The sequence below is a fragment of the Trachurus japonicus genome, chromosome 5 (assembly GCF_045865225.1).
Source record: "Trachurus japonicus isolate A0001 chromosome 5, Traja_1.0".
In the NCBI taxonomy this organism is placed as follows: domain Eukaryota; kingdom Metazoa; phylum Chordata; class Actinopteri; order Carangiformes; family Carangidae; genus Trachurus; species Trachurus japonicus.
The window spans coordinates 12,470,152-12,492,859 of NC_140911.1; the positions used below are offsets into that span (position 1 = coordinate 12,470,152).

General features: G+C 43.6%; 2 protein-coding genes across 12 annotated transcripts; one reads left to right on the plus strand and one right to left on the minus strand.

The window, feature by feature from the left end:
- Positions 1–4,233: 4,233 nt before the first annotated feature.
- On the plus strand, positions 4,234–7,650 carry LOC146987208 (ras-related protein rab7). Its single transcript, XM_085776327.1, has 5 exons — positions 4,234–4,337; positions 4,668–4,794; positions 4,919–5,137; positions 5,885–6,010; positions 6,126–7,650. Exons 1-5 carry the CDS (start codon positions 4,282–4,284, stop codon positions 6,210–6,212), a joined length of 615 nt encoding a protein of 204 aa, XP_085632453.1. The 5' UTR covers positions 4,234–4,281; the 3' UTR covers positions 6,213–7,650.
- On the minus strand, positions 6,074–20,784 carry hcfc1a (host cell factor C1a). 11 transcript variants are annotated; one of them, XM_085776317.1, is made up of 28 exons: positions 20,642–20,784; positions 19,204–19,404; positions 18,466–18,614; positions 17,694–17,854; positions 17,348–17,556; positions 17,085–17,169; positions 16,880–16,986; positions 16,600–16,779; positions 16,272–16,514; positions 15,993–16,141; positions 15,707–15,889; positions 15,400–15,621; positions 14,884–14,988; positions 14,551–14,767; positions 14,102–14,238; positions 13,851–13,998; positions 13,506–13,729; positions 11,992–12,847; positions 10,953–11,098; positions 10,723–10,857; positions 10,425–10,632; positions 9,997–10,272; positions 9,798–9,904; positions 9,557–9,691; positions 9,274–9,459; positions 8,831–9,128; positions 8,671–8,734; positions 6,074–8,565 (listed from the first exon to the last, which is right to left on the minus strand). In XM_085776317.1, exons 2-28 carry the CDS (start codon positions 19,397–19,399, stop codon positions 8,526–8,528), a joined length of 5,166 nt encoding a protein of 1,721 aa, XP_085632443.1. In that variant the 5' UTR covers positions 19,400–19,404; positions 20,642–20,784; the 3' UTR covers positions 6,074–8,525. The 11 variants fall into 11 exon arrangements, with proteins under 11 accessions (XP_085632443.1, XP_085632440.1, XP_085632444.1 ...); XM_085776314.1 differs by having other exon boundaries at positions 10,953–11,101; XM_085776318.1 differs by lacking the exon at positions 20,642–20,784 and adding an exon at positions 20,422–20,617.
- Positions 20,785–22,708: the final 1,924 nt, after the last annotated feature.

Genomic DNA, 22,708 nt, shown 5'->3' on the forward strand with positions numbered 1-22,708 from the left:
TGAGGGCAGATCTGTCATATTTACAGCCCTGGGGTTAAAATGACGTCTAAAGTGTTTTTATTTGCAAATGCCACAAATCAGCGGTTTGAAAAATGTGCAAAAGACGAAGGTGTCCGCTTTTAAATCTTGGTTCCTCTGCTCTTCCTTTATGGCTGTGCGTGTGCGGCAGTGTAGTATTGATAACATGTTTGTATCTGTGATGGTTTCCACACAGGAAGCTCCACATAAAAAAAACCCCAGCACCAAACCAATTCTGTTATCAACCGGGCATAACTGGTGGATATCATTAATTTTATGTGATATACCTTTAATATTTACTCATAAATACATAAATGCAGTCCACAGGATGTGATGCAGCAGTTCCAGGCAGGGCAGGCAGTTCACAGGATGGGAGCTTTTTGTCTGTTGATGAAATGTGCATACAACCCCTGATAAGACCAAGCCCACATGGAAAAGAGTTTGACAGACATTTGAACAAAGCAAATATAAAATGCAAAGACGCAATTTCTTTGTGGTCCAGCAAAGCTTATAGTGGAACACAGTAATGCAAATCGGGAGAAGAGCTGCAATCATGGGGGAGAGATATGGTCTGGACACGGCCTGGCTGCGCACAGGCCCGTCACTGTCCCAGTGTCATTTGCTAGTCAAAGCAGTTCCCCAACTTTCCTCTGTCTTTGTTCATTTACAGTTTTCAGGGAAATCAGGGGAGGAAAACAGTTGGGAATAATCAAGTCCCCTTTTTTATTTGTAACACTGGGTCTTTTTCTGCCATTTAAGAGCTTCCAACAGTTAAATTGAAACTATATCCTCATAAGGTAGCAACAGGCGGATAACCCGCACCGGTTATGCAAGATGCAAATCAATAAATAAAACCTGTTAACTGCGGAAACAAAATTGTACCATGAGTTTCCTTAAACTTTTGTCTCTTTCTACAGTTGCTTGGGATAAAGTCCCCTCCCTCCCTCCCCCCCACAACAATGGAAACATGCTTGATGCTGTATCTAGTAAAAGTCACAGGTCACAAACAACTTCACTGAATAAAATGTGGCCAGATGTGTGTCAGGAAACAAAGCGCTGCTGACCTGACGTGTCCTCTTTATCAGGACCGTAGCTGTGTCCTCTGTGTTTCGGGGAACGTGGAGGATTAGAAACTTGTTACCTGTTTTAATTATAAGAGGAAATCAGATTTGTAAAGAGACATCCAGGACAATGAGCTACATCAACTTAGGTATTGACACTGAGATCTCCGGCTCCATTGTGTATGATCCTGTGATGTTTATGACCTTGTTTGATCATTTTTCTGTTTTGAATTTGGCTTTCTATTTACACAGTTTTAAAAAAAAAATAGTATGTCAAACTGTATAACTCTGATTTAGCTAACAAAACAAAAAATAAAAATAAAACTCTTTTCTTATCTATTAAAGCTTCATCTAGGAATCATGACCTCAGTCTTTTGAAATGATCCATTTGAATTTATAGCCACGGAGAACGGTTCAAACCACAGCTAGTTAATTATTTGTGAGATTGCAAAGAGGAAGAAATAGAAAATGACACTTGGGCCACCGAAACACCCCTGATGTAATTCCTTTGTAACACTGTGGTAAGCAGTGCCGCCTCAGTAAGAAAGCTCCAGGTTCACAGAGGTTAAGTGGATTGGAAACTCTACCATACCTACAGGTATGAGTGAGTTTTCTCTGTGCAGGATGTAGCTCATCTCATGTCCAATGACTGCTGGGAAGACTCCAGCAGGCCCTGAACAAGACAAGTGGAGATATTTGGAGAGATTGAAATTACTATATCAATAAATTGCTTTTTATCCCCTCACTTGGTTCATGCAGCTGTGTCTTGCACACGTTTGTTTTGTATTGAAACTTTAAAAAAAAAATTGTGAGCTAATCTGCACATGCAGCTCAGCAGTCTGTGTGAATGAGAGTAATATTATGAGTGAGAGAGCGAAATGAGCTTTCGGTGGCCGTGTGGACAGCTGGGCAGGGATGTGGCTGCTGCCGCTGCGTGAGCGGGCTGCTCTGCCCTGATAAGAGCCTATCTAGATGAAAGGAGGAGGCCAGGAATTACAGGCACGCCGCTCACTGTCATGCAGCAGCACAGACGTATACACAGACCTACAGGACATTGCAGCACGTCGTATGTTACTCGCATACACACATGCATAGACACACAACATGCCTTCGCTGCTGACAGTATCTTGGCAGAGCCGGTTTGATGTGACACTGGAGCGTCTTGTTGGGCAGTTGGTGGGTGAGGAGAGCCTGTTGTAGCTCGGTGACGGATGGTGTTGTGTGTCACCAGTGGACTTTGGGGACAACTCTCTAATTCCCAAGAAACAGGCTTCTGGGTAGGCGGTGGTCTTATCTCTGCCATGCAGGGCTGCAGAGACATACCCAGGAGATCTCTCTCCCTCTCTCTCAAACACACACACACACACACACGCAAACACCACTCCATCGTTCTTTAGTTTTACTCCTTTCTCTCAGCCGTTACTTACATTTTTAGTCACTAAATGAATGACACTTGTCTTTTTGGTTTTGGTTTTCTTGGCACAGAGTCACAGTGTGGCGATCAGCACGTGATGCTTTGTGCAGCAGCAGTGTGATATGACTGTATGCTCCTGCAATGATTAATAAAGTCAGGTGGTTGAGTGGCCAAAGCTTCCTCCACTAACTGAGATAGGGCTCATATATTGGTGAATTTGTGCAATCTCAGTATTCTGCTGCACCACTCACAGTCTCATGCAAAAGCACATCAGCTGATGATGTAATTGTGTTTAAATCGTGTTTTTTTTAAAACGCTTTCCAAGTTGTCTGAGGATATCCCACATTGTAGATCATGTAGCCAAAATTGAGCCTGACATTTATCATCTTTGGAAAATTTGGCATCTCCATATAACAGTTTCATAAACACTGTTGCCCATAAATTTGGAATAATTTTGTTTTACAGTAAGACACATTCTTCTTTTTATTCCTATCTATAGCTACACATCTGTAATCACCCTTGGCCAAGTGCAATGATTGAGTCCCAGTTACCATTTTTGAGAAGATATACATTTTATCGATCACGAATAAATCTTATTGTCACAATTGTTCATTCATTCATGAGAGGAGGTAAAATTTAAAAAAGGTTTATTCCAACTTTATGGGCAACAGTGTAAATAAATCTTCACTGTGATACATATGTATCGGGCAGTGTTTTTCAACCTTGGGGTCGGGACCCCACTTGGGGTCGCTTTAAATGTCTAGTAATAGATAAAAAAATTACTGATAAGAATATTTTTTAAAACTAATTATTATTCTTTTTTTTAAAAATTATGATCAAAAACCCCACTCACAACTATTCTAAACTTTCACTTTCTCAAATATAAATCGAGTTCAAATAAAAACGCAGCATATAAAAATGTCTGAGCTAGCGCATCTTGATTGACTTGATTGATGTCAAAATGGGGTCACGAGCCAAAAAAGGTTGAGAACCACTGATGAGATTACTGATGAGATTAATTAGATTTTTTTTTTCTTTTACTGAATTCACATCTATAAATATTATAATAGATGTATCAGCAGACATATTGTAGATAACAGCACCTGCCAGGGGCAACTCAAAGTTAATCCTAGGAGAAAGGTGAATCACCTGAGGCCTGTGCTGCCCTCTGCTGGTACATTTCAAAAATAATAAAATTTAAAATCCAGTAAAGTACATGCAAAGCAGCTTTTTAAAATCCTTACCATTTTAGAGTGAGGTCAAAAACAGTACAATCTGTTTTAAAATATATAGTTGCCTTACTCTGTCTTTGTTTGTGACACCAGTTTCAGTGTCTTTGGGTTGTGTCACAGACCGAGGACAGAGGTCAGTAATGTGCCAACACCAGGCTGCTGTCATATGATGCCTTCACTTGCATAAAGCCACAACAATGCTACAGTGGCTGTTTACCTACTCCACTACTCTGTGAAACACACTGACATAGCTAGCCTACTATTTTTGTTGTTTGTTGTTGTTGATGTTTGATGTTGTTGAAGACAGTTTAAGTTTGATTAGCCTACTTACGGGCCAAAATAAAAAAAGAAAGAAAAAGAAAACAATAACAACAACTAATTAGTATATATAAGGCTTCATGTGGTGTCATATTAATTATACATATATATATATATATATAGGCTATATAAATTTTTTTTAGTGTTCTTAAACGCACGTCACATTTAAAAATTACGAGGAGCACCTGAAGGCACCGCCACAGCAGCTGTAGCTCCGGTGGGAACTGTCGTGATCAACATGAGCGAGAGGAAACGTCCTGTCACCCTGAAACTCATCCTCATAGGGAACTCTGGGTAATGTTGACCAACCTTACCTCTCCGTTCACAATACAACTGCTCATTAAATTATACAAGTTTCTAATTGATAACTATTAAATCAGTTTTACAGCTCCGTTGTTTCACTCTTTATGTTTCACTTTCCCTTTAGTGGGACGTGTTGATTTACGCACAGAGTGACTGTCAGACACTGAGCCGTGAAGACTGATTTATTTAGTCTCTTCAACGTGTCCTCAGAGTTTTGTGTCCAGAGTTAAGTGTCTGTTACACTGCAAGACTGATTTGACTGGATTAATCCTTTACCTCCTCTCTCTCTCTCTCTCTCTCTGTGTGTGTGTGTTTACTCAGGGTGGGAAAATCCTCCTTCATGTACAGATATGTGAATCATCGCTTCACCAACATGTACCGGGCCACTGTGGGGACAGACTTCCTGTCCAAGACAGTAGACATAGACGGGGACACAGTCACTCTGCAGGTACCTTAGCTGCTTTGTCCACCTGGAAATACAACACAACACAACACCTGTGGGAGCAGGACACTAATGCATTGTGTGTGTGTGTGTGTGTGTGTGTGTGTGTGTGTGTGTGTGTGTGTGTCAGATCTGGGACACTGCAGGCACAGAGCGGTTCCAGTCTCTGGGGACACCTCTGTACAGAGGAGCCCACTGCTGCATGCTGGTCTTCGATGTCACGTCCAAGTCCAGTTTCTCTGCCCTGGACGCTTGGAGGAAGGAGTTCCTGGTCCAGGGTGAACCAGAGGACCCCTCTGACTTCCCTTTCATCGTCCTGGGCAACAAGACCGACCTGAGAGACCGGGAGGTCAGTCAAAACCAGATGATGGATATGAACCAAACAAACACTTTTTGATCAATTTGCTTCTCTCATTCAGGCTCTCACACAGATGAGGTCATTGCAGGTTGAAGTTATAGCTTCTACTTTACCAGAGAACAAGCTTATAGGAGACACATGATTAATGACATCACACTCAGCCAGACCCATTCAGAGCTTCAGAGTACTTTTCATAAGACATTGACTTGGTGCTTCAAGATGTCAAAGTGTGAAATGCAAAGTGAATAGTGCTGTGAGAATGAATAAAAATAATAAAGAATAATAATCATAAGAACTTCAAGGAAGGAAAGGATATTTTAAGTGCAGTTTAATATAGTATGTACAGATATGATTGTAATAAAAAAATTAAAATGTAATAGTTTAAGTGGAAATATTGAAACAATCATGAAGAGGGAGTGATTTATTTATATTTATTATATTCTGATATTTTATAAAATGAAAGATGACCCCTTCTTGCGATGGCTTTGGCAAACAAACCTGTCGTGGAAGCTTTACAACAAAGTGACAACACACATTTCACCATGAGCTCCTAAATTTAACAAAAGTTGACTACAATTTTCTGATTTTTTGAATGCGTTTGAGAACAAGAATGAAAAAAGATGGAGGCTTCCAGCTCTGAAGCTCACAGACATACAGTATATTGTTTACATCTTTATTGTGGAGCCTGACTTGCGACACAAACTGTTGTTGTGACCTGTGGCTCCTCCTGTCTGCCAGGTGTCAGGCAGAGCGGCTCTGCAGTGGTGCGAGGAGATCGGAGCAGAGTACTTTGAAGGCAGCGCCAAAGAAGACGTAGACGTAGAGAAGACGTTTTTGAGAGCGGGTCGAATCGGCTTACGAGAGGTCAGCACAGTTTCATTCTATGGTTTGTGTTTTAAGAGACACACCAAAAAGACACCAAATCTCTATGTTTAACATGTTTATTTTTTGATGATAAAAGATACATTACTCCCTACAGTACAAAAAACACACATTGGAAAATACAGGACATTTCCAGATAACCTGCAAACAGCCGACAGAAACTCGCAACACCTGTGAATGCTGAGAGCAGCACTCGTCCCAGTGTGGGAGGGAAAGTTCAGAGAGACCTCGGCACTGCTGATGATGACCTATCTAACGAGGGTGCAAAAATAGTGACCCAGCAAAGGTACTATGGAAGGAAAGGACACAATTGTATACCACATGAAGAGAGGAACAAACTCATTAAATGTTTTTTCTTTTTTTGAGAACCTTCAGCTTATGGTCTAACTTAAGGCATCACTACTAAAATACACTGCTTTTGCATGCATGTCTAGTTTTGTTCAACAGACACACCGACACGCACAAAATTATGAATGCATATGAAGAGAAAGTTCGCGTCTAGAAAGAAATCGGGAGAAACCACAAACGGAAACCAAGGCGCGAGCCGGAGAAAAAGGCGGCAAGCTTGAAACCTTGGCTCTGATCTTCCTTCCTGGCCGTTACCATCACAAATTAATCCGCCTTAAAAAGTAGATATACACTCATGTCCAGTCAGAAACCTCCTCCCTGTACAAGTTTGTACTGTAATGAACCTAGCAGTGATTCAGACTCCTACAGTGAATCAGCTCGACAGAAGCAAATTAGAACAATCAGGGAGACTATATATATTTATATATATATTTGTTTCTTTTATAAGTAAAGACACAAAAGGCAATCAAGAGATGACCAACATGTAAAAACAGTTTGTTACAGGTAATTATATAAAAGGCCAAGATGTTTTTTTTTTGTTTGTTTTATTCTTGCTCTATGAACGAACTAATTTACAAGTGAGTACACTCCGGCTATGTAAGCTTTCTTCCCAAGACATCCCATTCAAAAGACATACGGGTTTTACACGTCACAGTTAGCTTGCACACCATCTGCAGTCTGAAATACAGAGCCGTGGAAGGAAAAAAATTAAAATTTATTAAATGGATTCACATACATCAATAGGATAGGGAAAATAGGTCTACTAATATAATTTGCCATTCTAAAAATTAAAGAAGAGGTGAGACACCACATTCATGAGCATAAAAAGCGTAGGACAACTGATTGGGGTACTTGGGGGGGAAAAGGTATGAAAAGATCTGATGTTATTTTCCACATACCCCGTGAAATTTCCTTGTTTGGCAAACAAAGCAACACAAGAATTTGAGTAGTAAACAAAATAAAAACTCTCCTCTCCCTGGGTCCACTTCAAAGTTCCCTTCAGTCCTATAACCTCTGCGGTTCTACTTGGAACAAATACAAAAGTCTTTCTCTCTTTCGCCACCTTTCTGTTAACAACAGGAACATACGACCAACTGAATGAAGATTTTTAAAAATATAGTGGCAACCTCAACACAGCCACCAATCTTCCCACAAACACAAACTATGGGGATGAACAACAGTTAAAAAAAGTGATGTCTTTAAAAATGCACACAACATACACATACACACAGGAGAAAAAAAGCTTAAAAAATACAAAAATAAACTACACAAAAGATCTTCTGCGTCATTGCTTGCTAATTTTTTGGGAAGATTTTTGCAAGTTTTTTTTTTCTGTGTGTGCTGCAAGTCTCAGTCCTAGCAAAGTCTTGTCATTCATTCTCTACAAATCTCTTCCTTTGCCATTCTCTTTTGTCCACGTCGAAGTGTCGGCCACCAGTCCTCATTTCTTGGGGTAAAAAGCGCACAGTGATGACATTACCAGGAGACTGGAGTCCAGTACGATGACTGTACAGACTTGGTTCTCGAAGAATTTGTTTTTGAGCAAAAAAAGGAAAGGAAAAAAATGATGTCCTCTTTCGTTGAGGACAAGTGCTTTATTTGTTTCCATACTGATTTTTCCTCTCATCTAATCTAATGCCTCCACAGCCTTTTTCAACACTGTACATCATTTCATGTAGTCTCTCTCTACATCCCCCCAGGATTCACAAAACAAAGAAGAAAAAAAAAAAAAAAGGAAAAAAAAAAGGTAACATAGCGCTCAGGCTGGCTCCCAGTTTGTGAAAGATGTAAATGCTTCTCTATACTGCTCAACTACTGAAACAAGCAAAAAATAGATGTTAAAGGATGGAGAGGGATGTGACTGAAAAAGATAATGTGCTTCTAAGTTTGTGTTGCTCTAAAAATAGTACGACCAACAGAACAAGGAGAAAAGGAGGGTTTTTATCTACAGAAACATCTCAGATTGACTTTCATCTTGGCTTCATACGGTTGTTCTGCCTCCACTGCTGTCTTGATCTGAGACTTGAGAGTGGAAGATGAGATTAGGATGAGGATGAGGAGGTGGAGGAGGGGGTGAAGGTCAGTCTTCCTGATAAAAGGACAGCGAGTGGAAAAAGGACAAAAGACTGGGGGGGGTCTCTGGGCAACCTCACTGGTCCGTCCTTGCTTTCTTTGGACCAGTAGCCTTACTGTAAAGCACACATAAAAACCAGAGTAAGTAATGCATGTTGTATTCATCAGTGCCCTGTTAATGTGGCGCTCGTTTGTTATGCAAACACGAATGCGGTACTTACGTATCAGGAGAGGTGCCTGGTCTTTTGGGGGCCGGTTTTGCAGAGGCAGCATCTTTACCAGATTCTACAAAGCAGAAAGATGGTTAAAATATCTCCCGTCGTCCCATTCGCTAACCGCTCCCCCTTCCTTATGCCTGGCTGTGAGATGCGAGGGGCTTACCTTGTAGCCATCGGACTTGGGTGGCGGGACCGTAGCCCTTCTCGTTGCGGGCGGCGATGCGGAAGATGATGGCAGGCTTGGTGGTGTAGTCGATGTGGGCGTTGGAAAGGCTGGACGACTGCACCAAGCACGAAGGGTTGGGTCCACAGTACACACGCATGAAGGCTAGCTGGGCCGGGGTGGAGGCCTTGGCTTCAGCTGTCTGGTTGCTCTGGATGGCCAGGTACACCGAGTATTCAATTATCTTCCCTGACGTCACCGAGGGCGGCTCCCAGGTCAGGTGGGCACCATCTGGGCTCTGCAGAGGAAGAGAAGTGAACAGATACGAAGTCAGTGGCTTGGGAGAACAGTTGGCGTTGCTGACAGTTTGACCACCTATATGTTAATTCGATGAGAAAGAAAAGAACACAACAAAGGGAAAATGCGTCCCTCTGGGTGCTTACCTTGCTGATTTTGATGGCGCAAGGTGCCCCTGGGAATCCTGGTAGGCAAGTCTTGAAAGCAGATATCTCAGAGAAAGTGCCGCGACCACAAGCGTTGATGCCGGCAACGCGGAACTTATAAGCTGTTCCAGGCTGCAGCTCCATTTTCTTCATCTGGCTGTAGTCCGGCATGATGCCAGAGTCATCCTAGGAAACAGAAAGAATAAGCGATTAGAGACGATGCACTGAGAGAGAGAACACCAACACACATCTGAGCATGAAGGACGCTGCCCGAGACACTCACATCTCCTTGAGAATCATCTCCTGGCACATAGAAGTGGGTGACAACCATATTTGTCACTTTTACGATTCCAACATCAAACCATTGGTTTTCTTTCTTTACAATAGGCTTCACTGGGGTTGGCTGAGGGGCCTGCTTCTGTTGGGAGAGGAAAAAAACAGTCAGTTTAACGTGAATTATTCTTTATATGTCTTTTACATGCCTGGAACAAGCCTGTGTTCAGTAAACGTACAGTCACTCTCACCTCTCCCTCGATGCCATTGGCGACTTCTGCTAGAGCGGCAGCTGCTTGAAGCTTGGCTGGGCTGGCCACCGATACAGACGGTGCGAAGGTGCTCGATGGAGCAAGTGCTGTGGAGTGACAGGAGCAAAAATGTCAATCTATAGAAAAAAACAACAACATCCAAAGTTCTGTTCAATACAAAAAAGCACGGGGATCTTACTCTCAGCAGTGGTGCGTGGCAGCAGGGATGCTACAGCGCTGGTGACTGCGGCGGCCATCTCGTTGTGTCCGTTGCTCTCCACAGACGGGTCGTTGAGGCTGTCGGCGGGGGCCAGGCCCTCGGTGGGCAAGCTTGTGTCCACGCTGGCCTGCTGGGCTGCAGCCTGAGCCTCCTGCAGCTGCTGCTGCTGTTGTACCAGCGCAGCGAGCTCCTGCTGGGTCAGCATGATGGGGATGTTGGTGGGTTGCTGACTCTCTCCAGCAGAATCACCTTCATCTGTAAAAGCAGAAAATAATTGAGATTTATTTAAACAAATAAAAGGCAGCTTCACAGGAAACGAAATCTCTTGTGTGTTTGCAGAAGTTGCAGAGTGAGAGGTGAACACTCGGAGCGTCCATCTGGCTGTACAAGATCACGGTTGTACTCACTCATTACGGCTTGCTGAGCTGCCTGGAGGACGGCCTGGATAGCGAGGGCCTGGGCCTCTTCGGTGGCCGCTGCCTGAGCGGCGGCCTCTGCTGCCGCGGTTACAGCCAGCTCCTCGTCCGACAGGCCCGTCACCATGAGTGTGGCTCCCTGACCCTCAGACATCAGCTCTGAGGGCAGGTTCAAGGCTGTCGCTGCTGCTGCTTCTCCCTGAGAGAACACATTTCTGTCAAACGACTGCAAAAAAACCCCGCAGTAATAGTGTCAGACCAACACTGGCTTTTGTATGACATCATTTACTTCTGCTTGTGTCTCCATGGCAGTAGCTGCCTCCTCTGCAGGTGCTGCTTGCGCTGATGCTGCCTCATCAGTTTGCATTTGTTCCTCTGTGGAGCTGGCAGCAGTACTGACGCCCTCGGTGATTGATGAAATCGACTGGGAAGAAACAAAAGCACATTTTTAGATGACATGTTTTTCCAACAGAATGACATCAGATTCATAGATGCAGTAACTATGTGCTACTTTCTTACCGGTACAGAGGGTCCGGGTGCTGGTGTAGACTGGGTGACGGTAGTAATGGCCCTGCCCTGGGTGGTGGTGACCATGGCAGTTGCTGCAGTGGTGGGGGGCGCTTCTGTGCTGCTGGTACCTTCGGTTCCCTCCTCCGTCTGCTGAGCTGCTGACGGGATTCAAAAGCATAATTTTCATGGTGCATTCCCCCCTCATTTGTCTTTGTTAACTAAAAGTTAAGACAAGCATCTGACAATGTGGCAACTCAGCACTTCTGGAGAACTTGCTGTGTCTGTTAGTAGAACAAACTGAGAAAGTAAGATGATATATAACATCAAGAAAAAATAGAGACCTCAGGAGTTACAATGTGTTTCTCTCCATTGGTTTGGCTCATTACATTCTCAAAACAACATAGACAAACCTCCAAACTACTTGGCAATTGTTCACAACATTTCTCATTCATTTTTTTTCAAACAGCAAATGTCTTAGTATATTTTTGTACAGATAGCCTATTTTTAGCACAAAGTGAATAGATCTTGGTGATCCAGTGTTTCCCATACGTTCATTTATTCGTGGCGGCCCGCCACAAATAAATTACATCCGCCACAAATATATTCTTCGGCTTTTGGCTCAACCAACGCAATATCGTTCCATTCATTGATCTCCGCAATAGCGCTCTTTCTCCGTTATTGGCGTTCACACACACAGAGAAGCGTACATGCATGACAGCAGTGTGCGGTAAAAGCAAAACTCATACGGTCCGATCTCCTCTGCCATAGTGGCAAAACATCTTGACATGCAGTGCTTACACAATGCCGAAGGGACGATGCATTTTGGGGGCACTGACTATTTATATGAGAAAGGAATTTAGTTCTAACACGCGAGTGAACTGTTTTGGGAGAGATATGAGCTTTTGCAAGTAAGCTACGGTGTTGTGATGTCATTTCTGTTTCAAGAAATGAGCCAAACCAATTGAGAAACACTGTAATGTATGGTCAAATCAATAACTTTGTGTTTTTAAATTAGTCGTTAATAAGAAGGGGTTTTATGTCGGTGTACCTGTGCCTTCGCCCGTCTCCATGCTGCAGGTGGCGGTGGTGGCTGTGTTGGTGGTCCCTGTCTCGTGCGTTTCACACGGGGGGTTGGAGCAGACCCTCTGGACCAGGCCCGCCGCTGTGCTGGTCTGGTCGCCCCCTCCCATGCTGGAGGTGGCCGTGGACGGGGTGTTGGTGGTCCCTGTCTCGTGGGTTTCGCAGGGGGGGTTGGAGCACACCCGCTGCTGCTGCTGCTGCTGCTGCGAGCTGCTCGTCGTCTGGCCTGTGTTCATGTTAGACGACGACTGGGTGGCGGTGTTGGTGGTGCCCGTCACGTGGGTTTCACAGGGCGGGTTGGAGCACACCTGTTGTCCGGCTCCTCCCATGTTAGAGGACGCCGTCGTAGCTGTGTTAGTTGTCCCGGTTTCATGGGTCTCGCAGGGAGGATTGGAGCACATGCGGGGCGCCGACATGTTCGACGACGCAGTTGTGGCCGTGTTGGTGGTTCCCGTTTCGTGCGTCTCACACGGCGGGTTAGAACACACCGGCCCCGCTCCCATGGCAGCAGAGGATGTGGTGGCCGTGTTGGTGGTTCCCGTCTCGTGGGTCTCGCAGGGCGGGTTAGAACAGACTTGTTGCCCTGCTCCCATGGCGGCGGAGGAGGTGGTGGCCGTGTTGGTGGTTCCCGTTTCGTGAGTTTCGCAGGGCGGGTTGGAACAGACCAGGGTGACGGTGCCTGAACCCTCTCCGGCTGCTCCGGCCTCAGTGGAGCTGGGCTGCTCAGAGGTCGGTGAAGCCAGAATGGACACCGGTAGATCCTGCACGGGTTGAGCTTCTACCCCACTGGGAGTCGTGATCAGAGTCACCTGGGTCGGCTGGTTCTGCGGAGATGAGAGCAGTTTTAGTGTAGCTTTATTTTAATACAGCATGTTTTGGACTTTGCTTTGTTCTGTAGTTACAAGAATAATACATTTTTGTCACCAATGCAACATCGCCATCTTTCTTTGGTTCTAATGTAGGAAGTACAAGATTATGTATTATGCATACAGCTGCCACTATTTTATGTCAAAATAATTAAAGGGGAACTATGCAAGTCAGGTCGCTTTTCCACTGTTTTGCTAACCCTCCTCTCGGCCATGTGCATTTGTTTACAACAAAGCCGGTGAGAAAGCAATCAATAGAGCGGTACATGATGTTATGTATCACATACGATGTTACGACATGTATATTTGTGTAGTCTTATCTGTCATAAACAAGAGATTAAGCGTTACGCTGCGCATTTGTGTCATGGTGCGCAGAGACGAGAGCTGGGACACCAGGGTGGCGGCGCTGATCTTGCAAAGTAGTTTTTCAGCCAAGAGACGCTAGGTGGAAGGCGGAGAGCCTCCACTCTCCCTCGTAACAAGTTACATGTCATTTATTAAACCATCACAATGACTCCAAAGCTGTTTAATTGAGGTAAAGTTAAGCATAGTAAAGCTTAAAATTCTGCATAGTTCCTCTTTACAGACTGAGGCACAGTCAGCTGCTGGGTCTTACCTGCACTGTGATGGTAGGGGAGGGCAGTGTGGAGGCAGAGGTCAGGCTGGTCTGAGCAGCCGACACAGTTATGGCAGCTGGGCTCATCACCTGGCTGGACAGGGTAGCAATGGTTCCCAGTGTGGTGATGGGGGTGACCAGAGAAGCGTTTGAAGTGTCCACCGTACCTCCTCCTGCCAGGCTGCTAGAGACTGTACCAGTGACTGTCCCAAGAGTGGTGACACCTGGAAGGAAGATAATTGGCATTAAATAAAAGGAAAACCAAGGATCAGCAGCAACGACCTATTAAAGTCGCACAATAATCAACTACTCAATCACCAATTAATACAAAAACACAGTTCTCACCAGTAGTCCCTTTCACAACCAGAGTGGTGACAGTGGGTTTAACTGCAGACACCGTCACTGGCGTAACAAGTCGAACGCCACCCACTGTGCCCATTGGCACGGTGCGCAAAATAGTTCCTGGCTGTCCAGGAGCTCCCTTCAAAACCACCTAAGGACACACAATTCAAGATTAGCCATTTTCATGTACTACGTAAATATGCAGAGCATGTCCCTCTGACACAGTAATGACATCTATACATGAGTCAATTTACCTGTGTCAATCCTTGCTGGCCGGCTGCAGTAGCAAGTTTGGGTACTGCAGTGATGATTTTACCAGGAGTTCCAGTTGTCATCACTTTTGTAGTAAGGATTGTGATGGGCGTTTTCATTCCTGCGCTGCTCGTCACGCCTGCACAGACAAACGCATGAATGCCTGGGTTAAAATGAGCTTGCAAATAATCTTTGATATTGTTCATTTTCATCCACTGACAAAACATTTCACATGAAGTCAATTTTCACAGTCACGGCAGGAAACAAACACAAGAATACACTCTTTTCTGTCATGCTAAAATAAACAAGAAAATGATTTATTCTAGATTTTCCATTGGGTTTAGTTCCTGCTCCAAACATCACTAAATGTATCACGTTGTTCTCGATCATAAACCTTCCAGCAGATAAAGGGTCTGCTGTTGTAACACTGTAAACTGAATTGAATTTGGACCTGTGGCTCCAGGCTGGGTCATGATGGCCGACATGGGGATGGTCTTAATGATGGTGGTCCCCTGCTTAGTGGTGGTAGGAGAGACACCGCTGATGTTGAGGATAGTGGGCTTGTTTCCTGCGCCTCCTGCCTGAGACGTGGTGATGATGGTTGTTGGCTTTCCATCTGCAGAGGTCACCAGCTTCAGGATGGTGCCGGCTGGGAGGGGACCCTTTGTCTGGGGGAGAGAAGTGCAGTGTTACACAAACCACTTGGAGAAAGACATCTGGTGCCTGTCTCAGGAGTTTTAAGCCACCTCCTGTTTTTTTTCCTGCACTCATGCAGATATCTGACCTGTATGATCTGTGTGAGGGGGTTAGTGGAAGCCTGGCCTGTGACAGCTGATGTCTGCACTGGCTTGGTTTGTACCACAGACATCATCTTGCCAAGGTTGGAGATCTGCCGACATAGGAGAGAGACTCAGGTTCATGAGTCACCAGAAAACATCGGACAGTACAGGGAGTGCAGAGGGACGGTGGACCGCTAAACCGGTGGCTCTAAGAATCATTCCAGCTCTAACTGATCGACAGTCATGCAGATCACTAACATCATGCTCCCTTTTTTCTTAGTAGAGTTCTCCGACAGTCACTGTAGGCCAACCTTTACTCCCTCCCCCACTGGTTCAAACTCAGTGCATGTTTTCACAGTCTTGTGACAAGTCCAAAAAAAAAAAAACCCATTAAAAAACAAAAACCACACACACTAAGTGTGAAAGGCGATCTGCAGAACCCATGATTTACAGCATGCGTGTGAAAGCACCAAAGGGTGCTCTGTGGTGTTACATCGTGCTACAGCGTCCTGTTTTCTTACCAGAGTGCCACTGCTGCCCATGGTGAGGGGACTCTTGACCAGAGTGATGGTTTTGGTGACTCCTCCGACCACAGTAGTTACCACCTGGGCCTGCTGGGCCACCGTGACCGCACCAGACTTGTGTACAGTGATGATGGGTCTGGTGGTGGTGGGAGAGGATGCGGTTGCTGTGCCCACCTGAGCTGCAGCGGTCTTTAGCATCCGCGTGGCTGGGTTACTGACCTGCAAACACAATCTTAATTTAAACTGACCCGTGACCCTAACAGTGCACAAAGATAGAAATAAGAACATTTGGTTTGTTCTGTACCATGACTGGAGAAGCCATTTTCACTGTGGTTGTGCCTGGGGAAACGGCTACTGTTTTGAGAATGGTGGCACCGGCAGGAACATTGAGGACAGTGCCTGCGGAGGAGGGTGGGATCTTCTGTGTTGCTGCAGCTGCTGCAGCTAAAGCTGCCATGCCACTCATCTGAGGGCTACTACCAATCGGCTGAAAACAATACATGTAAACACTTGATCAATACAACTGCTCATTTGGTCATACATCCAACAATAAACATTGCAAATGAAACGCTGTGTAATATTGCTCATACCGATCCTTGGGTGGTCTGGGCAGGCACTACCATTCGGACACCTGGAGGAAGAGATGTCACAGTGACGGGGGATTTCCCAGGTTGGCTGGGCCGCACTGTGACAACAGATGTTCCTGTGGCAGACTGTTGAGCTGCGACTTTCAAAACAGCTGTAAAATACAAAACCAGTAATTAAACCTTATGCCGAGTATTTGCGGTTGCTTTACTTCCTGGTGTAGTGTCAACTATGGACAGGTGTGAATTATTAATGAGTGGAACCACTGTTCACGAGTGTAATACCTGTCTGTGGCAGGCTCTGAGCAGAGGGTGCTGCTGCAGCCGGTGCAGGGCTCTTTGGAGAGTTCAGAGGCTGTGAGGGGGTTGCACTCATGGCTGGTGAGGCTGCAGCTGGAGTTGCAGGGATGTCATATTTCTGTAGCTGCAGTAGGTAAGTGTCAGCAGTAGAGACTGCACCCCAGCTCACTTCCAGGGAGTTTGTGTTGGCACGGACTAACTGCACCCGGGCAGGAGCGTGTGGTCGCTCTGACAGGGAGGGGGGAGAGGGAATTTAACATCATGGACATTATCAAACCAATGACAAACCAGTCATATGTTTAAGCACACCAACCTGTTTCCAGGTACCAGAGGTCTTTACAGCAGACTTGGTTGTTCCAAGCTTTACGATAACCGTCACGACCGCTCCAAACATAAAGTCTGGAATTGATGGCCACAGCACAGTGGCCAGCACGGGCTCTCGGGATGTTGTCCTCAAGAGTATCCATTAACACTGTCTCCCAACACATGGAATCTAAAGACAAACATATGATACTCAGTTAACGTCAGAGGGACATTTTTGCCACAAAAGTTATTTCAGTGAAAGCTTGTACAATAAATATTGTCAAACAAACCTAGATTTAGGCAGGCAAGAGTGTTTGTGCACTTCCATTCCTTCTCGTGTGTCGCCACTTTAACATCATCCATCACCAGAGGAACCCATCCTCCAAAAACATACATCCTGCGCAGTGAGAAAATACAAGCCAGAGTCACAAGGAGTTCAAACATGTCAAAAGCAACATCCAATGTGTTACTGAAAAGGTGAAGCAGTTGTCCTACTTGTTTGTAATGGTGGTGGCAGAGTGAAGACTTCTGGGAAGTGGTGCTGTGCCACTTACTGATGGTTTGTTCCATGTCAGGGTATCTGGAGACAAAGACAAGCAGCCATTCATTCCCACATGCAAATTACAGAATTCAATTTAAAACAAATCTACACACATTATTGTTAAACATTAACCCTCTTGAAAATGTTTGACTCTGAGGGTAATGAAATTCAGCCCAAATTGACCTCACTGGTTTCCATTCACACTGTAGAAACCTACCGATATCAAGTGTCCACAGATCACCAAGACGACAACCGCTCATCCCTCCGTAGATTATCAGGCGAGATTTCCTGCTCGTCTTTTCTGTGTAAACCACAGCAGTGTGGCTCTCACGAGGTGGAGGCAGAACTCCATATGTGATTGGAATATCCCATCCAACCACACTGGACCCAGCGCGCAGCTCAAGTGTGTACAAATCATTCAGGTATCTGAGAATAAAAAAATATATATGGACATTAGTCCTACTCATGGTGCAGGTTGAAGCAAAACTTCAAGTAGCTGTAAATAATGGGGCCCCACTGATTCATCCTGAAAAAACAAACAAAAACAAAACAAACATCTTTACCTGGGAATGTTGTTTTTTGGGTCCTCGCTGTCATTAGCTAATCCACCAAAAAGATAACATTTGTTGCCAACCAGGGAAAAACTGTGGCCAAGACGAGGACATGGAGGTGGCCCGTTTTTAGGATTTTTTGCTTTCAACTTTTTCCACTCCCATCTGCTGGCCTGTAGCAGGGACAAGGGTCAAAAAATATCAGTAAGCATGTCATAACAAAAACAAAAAACTTCACTTGTTAGCCTCATTTCTCATAGCCACACAGTAAAACAATTAATGGACTGTAGTAAGTGACGACTAAAGCCTCAGACTGAATCAGCCATTTCATTTAATTTTCTGAAGTGCAAAGTCAGAATGAACACAATGAATGCAAACTCTATAACTGTGCCACACACCTCCCTCTCTGCATTGAACAAATCAGGATTCATGGTTTTATCCAACTGGGTTGTCAGACTATGCTGTTTATAGCTGAATCACGCTGACCCCATTCACTTACAAGTTGATAATTTAACTTCGCTTTTTACATTTTTCTTTCCTATTTCTCCTTCTTGTATCAGTGTTCTCTGACACAGACAAGCTGAAATCTACGCAAGCATGCAACCACGAGCAGATGATAGTTAGGAGGCTCTGACCGTGCATATAAACAACTTCCATCAAATGAACGGGTATGAGGAGAAATATTTAAATTGGATGAGTATAACAGATTTACTCTATAGTCATCTAATTATGCTGATGTGCAAATACAAATTTGGGTAAATTCTTTTACAAACAGATCAGATACCTGTAGTTCATAGAGATCGTTGCTGTACTTTCCATATTCCACCATCCCTCCAAACACCAGCAATCTGGTGCCATCACAGACAAAACCATACGCAGCACAACCAGGCGGAATATCGCCTCGAACAGCTGGGATAAACCACTGGTTTGTTGCTAGAAGAAAAATAAAAGGCAATGAGTGAAGTTATCAGCAGAGGTCTACATATATCAAGTGATTGACATCATGAAGGGGGTCTATGTTAAAACATAAAATCTGGCATGTATAACATGTAAACAATCGTCTTATAAACATTTGAACATAAGCCAACATCTGCATTTAAGAATGATGATCCATAAAACCAGATCTGCTCAATTTGTCTTTTCTTATTGGTTTATGTGCAGGAAATTGGGGCAGGGGATATGCTTAAACCAACCAGCACCATCCATTTTATTTTAGCCCGCCTTTTTTATGTGCATTAATTACCTTTATCCAGCAGAGGGGGCCAAAATTTAATCAGATACGGGTCCGCTCGGCCTACTGAGGCCTATGCGCTACTTAGTTCTGCACTTCACGAATCGATCTTTAAAAAATAAAACTAAGGCATTAATATGTAAAGACTAGATTTAAGAATACGTTCCCAGTTAGTTTATAAATCAGGTTTGTCAAATTACACTTTATGTTTTCACACAGAACGGAAAAAAACAAAACATAAACAACAACAAACAATCGCATAAGTTGTACGTGCCCAAAAGTTAATCTTACCGGTGTTGTATACATGTAATTCATCCACAATCCCTTCGTTTCCACCACCAAAGACAACCATGAGCTCCTTTATAGCCACAGCTCTGTGTCCATGCCTGGGCCGGGGAACAGGACCGGACCATCCGAGGACCCGTTTCCACCGCGGCTGCAGAACCGACGCCGTGGTCCCAGACACCGCGGAGCCAGGGGCAGACATGACTTCTGCCAGAGAGACAATGATAAAGATTCAGCACTGGGTTTCAGCAACAGCAACAGCTTTCAGTAGAGTAATAATAAAAAGGTGATATTTCAAAGGTAATAATAAGGATTGCAGAAACTGATCAGTAGCATCGATCTATCAAAACTTCATAACCAAGCTCATGCGGCCACAGCGGTTAAAAAAGCTTAGCCTGCTAGCAGTTAGCACTTAGCTTTGGTTAACGAATACATTCAACCCAGAGGGAAAGGGGGAAAAACACAATTGAACAAACATATTTATAGAAAGTGCTGATTTGTGATCATTGATGTCGATTTGACGTTGTAGTTGTGCCTACAAACACATGAAATCCCCCACCCAAAACACCTAAGTTGTATCTAAGTTGTTTCTGACCATTGAATTCAATCCATGGAAGCAGCCATCTTGCAACCAAACAAACCCCCGCTAACTCTGCTGCTGCTGCCAGTCTGAAAAATGGCGGAAGCGAATGAAAAAGAAAAATACATGATAGCCAGCTAACCCCTACCGGCAAATAAAATACGTTAAAATGAAAACAAATTCAACGTACACGTAGCGGACCCATAAAGAATAGCAATGCACAGTTGCAACACAGACTTAATCCACAATTAAATCCGTTAGCAAGAGTCGGCTATTTTCATGCTTCTGTGGGAGTCGCCATATTGTAGCTAGCGAGTTTAGCATTCTCAGTATCCCGTTAAACGCTGTTTTTAACATTAAAATATGCTCCAATCTCACTCCAGATGTCAGGGGCGTTATTATAACAATAGATCTAACCGTCCACTGTGTAATTTGCTGAAATACGTGGACGGATTAAGTGCAATCGTTGTTCTCAAACGGATTCTAGCGTTAGCTGTATTCCGTTAGCAGTAGCGGCTAGTTGCTCAACCTAATTTGCACCAAGCTAACAGCGCTAGCTGCGCGGCTAGCATCTGTCAAAGCGTCGCCAAATTTTACAATTAAATGCAATGTAATTTCACATTCCTTTGACATGCATACTTTACCTGGCACAAATGTAGTTGCAACAACGCTCTTTAGACGTAGCTAAACTTAGTTAAACCGCAAAAACAGAGTGTTATTATGTTTCATGCCGTCTCTGGAAGCAGCCATCTTTTCGACAATCGGCCTACTTCTACAGCTCCCACAAGAAAAATGGCCGGGCGGTTTGCCACAACAAAACATAACAAACCGAAAAGGGCGCAAATGTTTTAATTTTTCACTTACTTATTTCGACGCAGTAGTTGCAAAAACGCGGGTATGTGGACTTATCTTGCGGTAATAATCCAAATTCATTCGATTTGTGAAGAAGTATTTCCTCTCATGCCTGCCTGGAAGCTGCCATCTTCTTGACAACCAGAGGCGGAGGAAAATGGAAGAGAGTCGGCGTCACCCAAAGTAAACATGGCGCCGGAGACCCGCTCACTGACCATTTCGCGCAAAAGCGCATTCACGGTTTCTGTTATTTGTCATTGTGAATCGTCGTAGGATGCTCTGTATGGTGAGGTGCTCACATAAACACTTGTAATATATATTAAGTGAAGATAACGCGAGTTTCAGCAAATTACAACAAGTTGTGTTATACTACTGGGCTTATTGTCCCTTACTAAAGATGGCGACATCCGTGCTGGAACCCCTGTTATTTTAATATTGTAGGTGATGGTGATTTTATTCCGCTCTAGACACACTTAGATATGACCATTCATTCACAGTAATAGTGTATAAGAACTATTATACAGATTTTGCCCTCACATATATTGAAGTTGCCACGCCCACACCCACTCTTAGTGCGCCCTCCACTGATAACAATACAGCACTACTCGGTGACAGAATCCACATCAATAACAAAGTAGTCCCTCTGCGTTTGTTTCTTCTCTAAAGCAGTGCATGTTCACTCGCATGTATCTACCGGAGTTGTCCTAAAAATGCAACAAAATTATATGTTCAAATGTTGGAGTATTGTTAAATTTCTTCAGTTGATCTGCAGTGTGTTTAGATCCCTTGTTTGTTTTGTCAACCAACCTGCAGGGTTGTGCAGGTGCATGCATGCTGCACAAAATAAAAGATAGGCTACACTCTTTTTAAACGGACTCTCTGGATGCAGAAAGGGCACTAAAGTCACAATCTGACTGAGCTGCAGGTAAATTAGGAACATCATGATGCCAGTTTAGTTCATACATTTGCAAAAGGAGCAGCCCATTAGTGTACATTTAATTAAGTAAAACCTGGACTAAAATGCAATCCACATACCTCACTGTTTCCAGTGATCCTGGAAGAGCCCAATACTGAAACAAATCACATTTGTGAATAATATTCCTACAGACACAAACACTTTTATCACTTTGTAATACCACCACATTCTCCTGGATTAGGAGTATCAGATTTCCTATCATTTAACTGATGCAGATTATGCCTTTCATTTTAAAACTTTGCATGTGTTTTTATTATTGGACTATTAGACAGGGGTGAATGTCTGTTTGATCACCAACTAATGTTATGATATATTGACATTTGACTGTGTTATTCAGAGGATCTTAATTTGTGAAAGGACTACAAAAAGATATTTTTTATAGTGTGGCTATCTGAAAATTGTAGGTAATTATTTATTTGTTCAATTATAGGCTAGATATTATCCGCATATTTGATGCATTCAATTAAAATGAACATGTGTACAGTCAACAACTCAATCTGTCTCATGCAAATGTTTACTTTTGTTTGAAACAGTTGTCCTTTGTTGCAATGCATTATTCGTCCTTTAGAGGGCAGCCTTGTAGTGTTTGTTTTAAATATGGCCTGCAGTTTATAGTGATCAAGTTATGTCCAAATAAAACTGGGATGAACAAGGTTTTTATATATCATTTCAAAATTTTATTAATCCCATCATGTTGATCAGTTTAGTTGATTGTTTAACTCTTTGTTAGCTCAGTGTCCATGGTGCCAATGTGAGCACTAACACAGCAACCCATTTAAGAGCTTAAATGAATGACGTATCATTGGTACCAAAAGACGGCTCCCTCATCTGTTTAAGAGGCAACATTTCTGGAGGATGTCACAAACTTTTGACATAGTTGTATGCCATGTGGTCTATTCTATTAAAATGTATTAAAATATCTTCTTTACTCTTTTTCTCATTTCACGAGCAGCATGGTGTGACTTTAGAAGAAATTACAGGAAAGGAAAAAACATATTTTGTATTACTGGTAGATTAATAATAATAATAAAAACACTGAAGTAATATTTCTAAGTTTGTTCTGACCTCATGTACGGATTTTATTTATCAAATACTTACACAGT

What these genes read in the sequence shown, in the direction of transcription:
- LOC146987208 (XM_085776327.1), top strand. Translation starts at nt 4,282, where the DNA reads ATGAGCGAGAGGAAACGTCCTGTCACCCTGAAACTCATCCTCATAGGG. An exon ending in GGGACACAGTCACTCTGCAG is followed by an intron (nt 4,795 to 4,918) that starts GTACCTTAGCTG and finishes TGTGTGTGTCAG; the next exon opens with ATCTGGGACACTGCAGGCAC. An exon ending in GTCGAATCGGCTTACGAGAG is followed by an intron (nt 6,011 to 6,125) that starts GTCAGCACAGTT and finishes TACTCCCTACAG; the next exon opens with TACAAAAAACACACATTGGA.
- hcfc1a (XM_085776314.1), bottom strand. Translation starts at nt 19,399, where the DNA reads ATGTCTGCCCCTGGCTCCGCGGTGTCTGGGACCACGGCGTCGGTTCTG. An exon ending in ACGATCTCTATGAACTACAG is followed by an intron (nt 17,855 to 18,465) that starts GTATCTGATCTG and finishes TCCCTGCTACAG; the next exon opens with GCCAGCAGATGGGAGTGGAA. An exon ending in CCAGGCACCTCTCCTGATAC is followed by an intron (nt 8,566 to 8,670) that starts GTAAGTACCGCA and finishes TGTGCTTTACAG; the next exon opens with TAAGGCTACTGGTCCAAAGA.